This window comes from Lygodium microphyllum, chromosome 8 (genome assembly GCF_053477565.2).
Source record: "Lygodium microphyllum isolate KBCC chromosome 8, Lygodium_microphyllum_v1.1.10, whole genome shotgun sequence".
In the NCBI taxonomy this organism is placed as follows: Eukaryota; Viridiplantae; Streptophyta; class Polypodiopsida; order Schizaeales; family Lygodiaceae; genus Lygodium; species Lygodium microphyllum.
Window position 1 is genome coordinate 17419246 of NC_141142.1, and position 7767 is coordinate 17427012.

The 7767-nt window shown below is 37.8% G+C and overlaps 1 protein-coding gene across 1 annotated transcript in view; it reads left to right on the top strand.

The window, feature by feature from the left end:
* LOC148032022 (ethylene receptor 2-like) overlaps positions 1–4234 on the top strand; it is a 52291-nt gene extending 48057 nt beyond the window's left edge. The window contains exon 7 of the mRNA XM_087682648.1: positions 3496–4234. Within this exon, the coding sequence (XP_087538774.1) occupies positions 3496–3871 (376 nt within the window). The 3' untranslated portion in view covers positions 3872–4234. The remainder of the gene's footprint in view (positions 1–3495) is intronic.
* Positions 4235–7767: the final 3533 nt, after the last annotated feature.

Sequence of the window (7767 nt, forward strand, 5' to 3'; positions counted from 1 at the left end):
TGAACCTTGCAACGAGCCTTCCTTCTCGGATTGGGTGGTAAATAACCTGATTAAGCACTAATTATAGCAATTAACAAATTCACAAAAATGAAATGCATACTTAACCATACAATCTTGGACATTGAACAGCCTGTTGGTCCCAAAATTGGCACCCCTTATCGTGGTATTTCTTTAACTTTTATTGCAAATGGATGGAGTACAATTGAGATCCTCTGATCTTCTTTGCTAATCCAAGTGCCTCTTTCTGTCAAAACTGATCAGCAAGTCTCCAAACCAATTTGCCCCTTGGGTTGCTTGGGGATTGGTCCTCACACTACTCCTCGAAAGACTAATTCAGCCCCAAATTTGATTTTGATTTGCTGGCCTCTTAAATCTCCTTGAAATTCCTCAATTTTAGCTGTTGGAATTTAAGTCATAGGCCCTCAATTTTAAGCACGCATCGTGAGGTGGTTGTCAAAACCCTAATTTCTGTTGTAAATTAGGGTTTACAGTAGAGATTGACTGAAATCTCTTTATCTGATGGCTCAAATTGCTAGAAAATGTTTAGATAACTTGCGAGATGTCTAGGGGATAAGAGAAAATGCTGTAGAGAGAGAAATTTCAAAGTTTCATCGTGAGAAACATTGAAAAATTGCTACTGTTCTACTCAAACAGCCATAGAAGCTGTCACTTATAGCTTAGGATCACTAGAAAGATTGTTGTCCCATCCTGTATTCTCTCATCTGCACCAGGAGGACCTTGGGCTGCTGTTATCTACTCTTGGAGGGCTCCAAACTGCTATCATAAGTTGTAGGACCGATCCTTGGTGGTTGCAAATCACATCAGCAGCCTCTCCTTGCTCTCTAATAGCCTTCTTCTCTCTCACAATGGTCGGAATAGACTTCCACCAGTCCCAAAAAATGCTTTTCCACTTTCATGGGCAAGTTTTGCCAAGTGGTAGTCTTCTAATCCCATTTTCCAGCATTATTCAACTTATTAAATTAATTTTCAAAATATTAATTTTAAAAATTAATTTAATAATTATTCTAGTGCTCCAAAAAATAAATCCCACTAGCCAATAATCAAACTGGCTAGGCCAACTTGTCTTCCAAGTATCCTTGAGCAAGGATACTTAGACTGGCATTAATTAATTAACTAATGCATAGAAGCAAGGAGCGATTGTTCCGGCCTCTAAGAATGGCCTAACACGTTCTTGTCATGTGCATCACGTGTTAAACAATCTTGCACATTTGATTAATACCTTAATCAAATATTATCGGCAAGATTACAACATCTTAAAATTTCATGTCCCTGTGATAGCTTGCTAGTCAATTTTAATAGCAAGAGGTACTTGGATTAGCGAAGGAGATCAAAGAATCTTAGTTGTACTCCATTCATTTGTTGTAAAAGCTAAAGAATACCGCAAGGGGTGCCAATTTTGGGGCCAATACGCTGTCCATTGTCCAAGGTTAAAGTGGTAAAGTGTGCATTTTTAGTTTATGTTTGTTTTATGCTCGCTGTAATTGTTGATTGATGAGGTCATAACCACCCTCTTTGAGGAGGAAGGGTGGTTTCACATTCACTTCACATAAATTACAATTGTTCTGAGCTAGATTAAAGCAAAAAAGCTTCCTTTTATGCCGCACAAATTCTGGATATTCTTTTGACATAATCCTTATCATCAACTTGCCATATAGGAAGTTAGTAGTTCTTGAGTTTCAGAAGGAATCATCTTGGAAATCTCCCCTCTCAAAATCTCTCTTTATGACGCACAATATTTTCTGTCTGGAGGACTGTTCTAGGAAATCTCAGCTCTCAAAAATGCAACCTATTCTTTTTTGGAGGATCTCCTCCTCCTAGCTACTTATGGTGATGTGCTGGTTTGAGTGGGTATCCCCTGGATCACTTCAAAAGATTAACATGGAGAGCATAGTAAATTTTCCATGGCCAGGCAACTCCAATTTTTAGGCCAGTTCCTATCAAACCTTCTCAATTTGAGCAAGACTGGATCACTTTTTGTGGCACATCTTTCTTGTGCTTATCTGCAGCCTTCTTTTGTTTCAATCGGGACCACTAAATAGCTGTTCATGTATAGGCTAAAATCTCTATGATAAGCCCTTATTCGCTCTGCCATATAATGAAACAATCCATGGTAAGCAGGAGTAAACAAGAAGGTGAAAAGACGGGCCACAGAAAGTGAGTAGCCTGAAAGAATGATATCTTTAATGGTCCGTATGCGGGACACACAAGACCGTAGTCCTCAGCCTGAAATGAAGGGATGGTTGAGATGTGGCATGAGTAAAGTGGGGACCTGGTAAGTCCATGCAAGTGAAAGGAACCTGTTCCATTTGAGCAAAGGTAGTTGTTTTCTGGTCTGGAGGCATCCTATATGCTAGCTCAAATGGTAGTACTATCAGCAGCCAACCTGCTCAGTGAATCTGGTTAGTGGCAAATGAAAGTGACTATCGCTGTAGCCTGCCAGCCAGACCACTGTTGGTGTTGGTGCACAAAGAACTTGCAGGTCTGCCACCAATGTCTTTATGACTGTTGGTCTGTTGGGGCACTTACATATCACCTTGGCAATTCCATGTGTATATGGATCATGGATCTATTTGAGCCGTTGTATCTTGTTAAGGGTAAACTAAGCGAGGAGCCATGCCTTTTATGGATATAATTGCGTGGGAAATCATTTCCCAAAATAGGAGATGAACAAAATGTGGAAATGTACAAAAGGTTTCCTATGTATGAGTGCATTTTTAATTCAGCCAAGGCTTAAGAGGATAGAAAAAGAAGTCTGTGAATAGGAGTATGTAACTCTTTAGCCTTAGCTAGTACTCAGAAAGCAGTTTTGAAGATTCTGTTTGAAGTTTGGACTTCAGCTCTAGAGTCTATTGTTTTCCATGTTTGAACTATCATGATTATTACTATGATGTTTTGAAATCATCTTTCAAAATTTGTCTTAATCTGATGAGTCAAGATATCTTTGAAATGGTAACATAACGGCTCTATTCTTTCAAATTTTGCATGCATTGGAGCTTTATCTAGAAATTGGTCACTGTTTGTGTATGTAAATAGATAACGTGTCTAAATCCTAGGTTGAGAGAGCTGAGTATGGTGTGAAACTGTGCATCTAAATTCTAGGTTGAGAGAGCTGAGTGTGGTGTAAATAGTTAGTGTATTTAAAGTATAGGTTGTGAGAGGTAGTCCAACATTGTACCAGGCCCCAGGTATGAGGAAAATAGACTTTCCTGTGTTTTGTACCACCAACCCACACCCCACCAACCCACAAGCTGATCAAGTCTAGTGGGTAGATTTCCTAAATTCTGCATTCAAGGCCCATTCCAATCGGTTCCACATGCTCATGTGCTTCAATGAGTTTGTTGTTACTGAAGTTCTTGTGTTTAGAACTTCAATATGGATAACCCTACCTGAACATGTTGATAATCAATGATTCATTGCATAAATTTGATGCATTATCTTGTGCATACTAATCTGATTAGCTGTTTCCATTTGCAGTGCAAGTCGAGCTGTTACATGTAGTCTATTGAGCCGACTAGGGTGTAATGTAGCCTTTGCAAGCTCAGGTGGGGGGGCACTGCAGATTGCTTCTCATACTGCTCAACGTTTTAAGTTTATTATAATTGACATTTGTGCACCTACTATGGATGGGATTGAAGCCGGAATGCGGATCAAAGAAAGATATCTGCTAGGTTCAGAAAGGCCATACCTGGTGGCCTTGACTGCAAGTTCTGACCGCTTAAGCAGAGACAGGTGCTTAAGCATTGGTGTGGACTGTGTTTTGATAAAGCCATTGTCTATAGAGAAGTTACGGAATGTTCTTGGTGAATTGTTGATAGGAGTCTCTGGAAGCATCAACTCCCAGCAGATGTAAGTGGGACTTGTTGAGGGGCTAGTTAAGTACATGCCAGTGAAAAAAATCAGCAAAGTTTCTGGCCAAGCATTGCTCATGAACCTTGAGTGATGCTTGTTCTTATGAGCATGGCACTGTACAACATGCTCTCTGTATATGTATTTCTATTATTGAATGGTCTTTTTTAGTCTTTGCAAATTGCATTATGGTGTAAAATGCTCGTTTCTGTTGTAACTTGATCCCCATGAAATGCCACTTTCTTCAATGTGGCAGGCATCCCGTGGTTCTTGAGCAAATTTTGCCACTAAACAAATTCAGACTTTTTTCCCCGAAGTGGAACATCAAACGGTTGTTTACCATATCAACACGCAATCATTGTGGTTACCTTCGTGGCTATTCTATTGTATATATTCAAAAATTCTAATCTCTCTTTGAATAGCATCATTTTGTAGTGAGAACTATACACAGTCTTCCATCAAGATTATGATCCTGGCTTCTAAACGCACCATATCTGAGCATAAAGTACAGATTAGATCAGTGTAAGCACAGGTAAGTAGAGAAGGATGATTTAACTCATGGCAAGCTGCTTCTGTTAAAGAGATGCAGTCACAAGAAAGCTGCATTTTCTGGCTGTTGCCTAAGCAGCTAATGCCATACTGTCGATAGTGGACAAATGAACATGCTAGTTGCTTTATTGCCTGGTGTCAGAATACAATCACCATCACTAAGCTTATCTTAGTCAACACATTCACATCAACGATGGAGAGCCATTTTCTTTTGTCATGCTAGATTCAGTCATGCATGTCTATATTCAGTAACTTAGTCTCGGATGCCAACTGTCTGTATTTATTATTCAAAATAACAAGGCTTGTTATTTTGAATACTGAACAAATTATTTCTGGACATTGAAAAATCAACAAAATACCATAGGACCCTAGAAAATAGAAGAGGCAGTAGATGCAAGGTCCAAGAATACCTAATACATCAACTTATTAATTTGTACGATTGCAAGTTGAGGTCAATTAACTTACTATATCATCCTTGTACATCTATCAATCATTGAGATGTGAGACTAATTAATCTGTGCTTCATTCATAAGGTTCTTTGAATATTTGTCAACAAGCTTTGTGACATGATTGAAATACATGAAAGATATGTATACAAAACCAAGTGAAATATAAATTCAAAATTTGCAGAGAGAACCCTAAAACAAGTGGAAAGTAGTGGTTGAGGAAACTTAGGAAATAATTTGGAAAAAAAGAATGCATCCTGAAAAGCTAGTTTGTAGAAAATGGAAGATAGACTACAATAGTGGAATGTTTCCATTAGAAATTCAATGATGAAAGATTTTTCCATTGAAGAGAAAATGGAGGTGGAAGTGGTTGAAGTTTAAATAGTCTTCAAATAGCATGTGATGTTGGGGTTAGTTGATAAGTTTATGGGGTAATATATAGTATGATAGCGAATGCAATAGGTTGCAACAACATGAGGACTATGATCTTACCATGTTTATATAAGCTTAGAGCTATACAAAGAGAGCAACATGTTTTCAATATAGTTTCAATGCGAAAAGATTTTTCCATCGAAGAGTAAATGGAGTGCAAGGAAAAAATGTAAAACAATAGATCCTATGAATATTGCTTTTTGTTTTTCTTTTTGGGTTTTTTGTTGACCTTGTGAAATTGAACTATATTATATATATGTTATGTAAGGTGTAATGCATGGAAGATATCTAATTTTTCATTATGCAAACTTAGGATGGTATTTTTATAACAATAACTTTTTCCAAACTATGATGCCTTCTTTCTACTTTAACCCTAGAATTTATTGTGAAGTTTGACGAATGCAAAATTATGGAAGGCATAAGCTTGAGAGGGTGGGTCTTACATTAATCAATTATAAAATGGTTTATGCTAAGAAAAATATAGTTGTTCCTCAATTTAATAAATAATAGGAGATGAAAATATGGCGATTGGTAGCATTTGTAGCATCTAAGAAAGCACATAATATGCTTTGTTGGATCTTTGAGCAAACTCGATCCCAACGATATTGCTAAGTAGGCGTGAGAGACACCATGCCAAAGGGATGAGAGAATTCGATATTACCTCACTCCAATGATATTGCTAAGTAGGTGGTGAGAAATTCCATGCCAAAGAGAGGAGAGAATTTGATATTAGCTCACACTTGGTGGTGATATTAAGACACTCCAATGCATGTTCTATAGTGACACTAAAGCTATAGCATAACTACCATACCAATTTTTTACGAAAGCAAACAATTCCTCCAACATGCACTAGAAAAGCATCACCAAATAAGTGGCCTTGACATGTATATAGAATCCATATTTCCAATTATTTAGATACCCACTTTTCTACTTTTAAATTGTCTAGAAAGATTGAAGGGTTGATCAACTCTTTAGGTATGCATGGACGCAAGTGAAATATTCAATTGATATTACTACTTGCTCAAAATGTGACTTAGAAGATATTAATGAGCTAGACCAAGGTCACGGATTGATGTCAAGAAAGATTTCTTAACAAGATGACCAATAAGCCATCGAAGTTGAGATGGGAGTTTTGAAAGGATTGATGTGAATGCATAATTTATTTGAAAAGAGATTAAATTTGAAAGTTACAGTGGAGAATGTTGACATGCTTTTAATAAATTTGTGTCTAGATTATAATGTGATGTTTGGATTGGGGAGGATTAGATAATTTATCCATGGATCCACACACCCATGAGGTGTAAATAGTCACCTATAGAGCCCACATAAATATAGCTTGAAAGATTGCATAGGATTAGATAATTTATCCATGTAGACACACATCCACAAGGTGCAAAAAGTCACCTATAGAACCCACATAAATATTGTTCAAAAGATTGCAAAGGAGTTGGTCAAGGACTTAAATAGTGCTGACCTACTTTACCTATAAATGAGAATGGTCAAGAGGCTTGAAATCGGGGTCCTCCTTTGAGATGATGGTATGGAATCTCTCATCAACTTGAGGAGATTGAGCTCCTCATCTAGGAAAAGAAGTACAAGATGGTGTGTAGATCATATAGGGTGATGCTATGTACACATGTTTACCTTACTTTCTATCCATTAATTGCCATATTGGGTGGATGATCAAGCATGTTCAATGACATGGTTTCTATAGCTTGTGCAAGAAGTGATCAAGGCATGAAAACTTGATTGTCAAGATGAAGTAAGATTGCACATATAGATTTTTCCATGGAAGCCTCTTCGTGAGATGCTTGATTTAAGATGTCAAGAACTAAGCCATTACTTGGTATATTGTTGGTGAACCACATCTTGTGAAATGGTATTTGGAGACCTTCACAAAAGTTGGATATCCTCTAACCATGTATGAAGTATATGCTTGTGTAGACAATCTTTGTAGCATACATGTATGACCCAAGGCAATCCCATTGCGCTCATGACACAATCCACACATTCTTCGAAATGTTCCTCTATGCTTATCTTGTGTAAGTGTTATAATGGGTAGAGTTGAGGATGGTGGCATTGTATGAGAAAAAGGGAAAAGACCTTGAGGCCCAAGTCTTGTTAATGAGATAGTGTGGCCATCCTCACAAAATTTGTCGCAAGGGTTCATGGCACATGATGTTGGGGCAAAATCGAGAGAGGTTTGTGCACACCGTCACACTAAAAGAAAAAGGTTGCATACATAACCTAGATGGTTCTCATCTACATAACTAGGTGGCTGCTCCACATAGACTTGCTCTTGCAACTCCCTTTCATGTACTAATCACTGTGTTGGATTTCTTACTCTACTTGACTTGCGTGGACCTGGATTACTACCAGATGCTTTAGCATCCTCTTGCGTCTTACGCACACTAGGTGTTTTAATAGAGAGAATCCCAAACTCCTAATCTAATTTGCAATCGACTTGCAAATA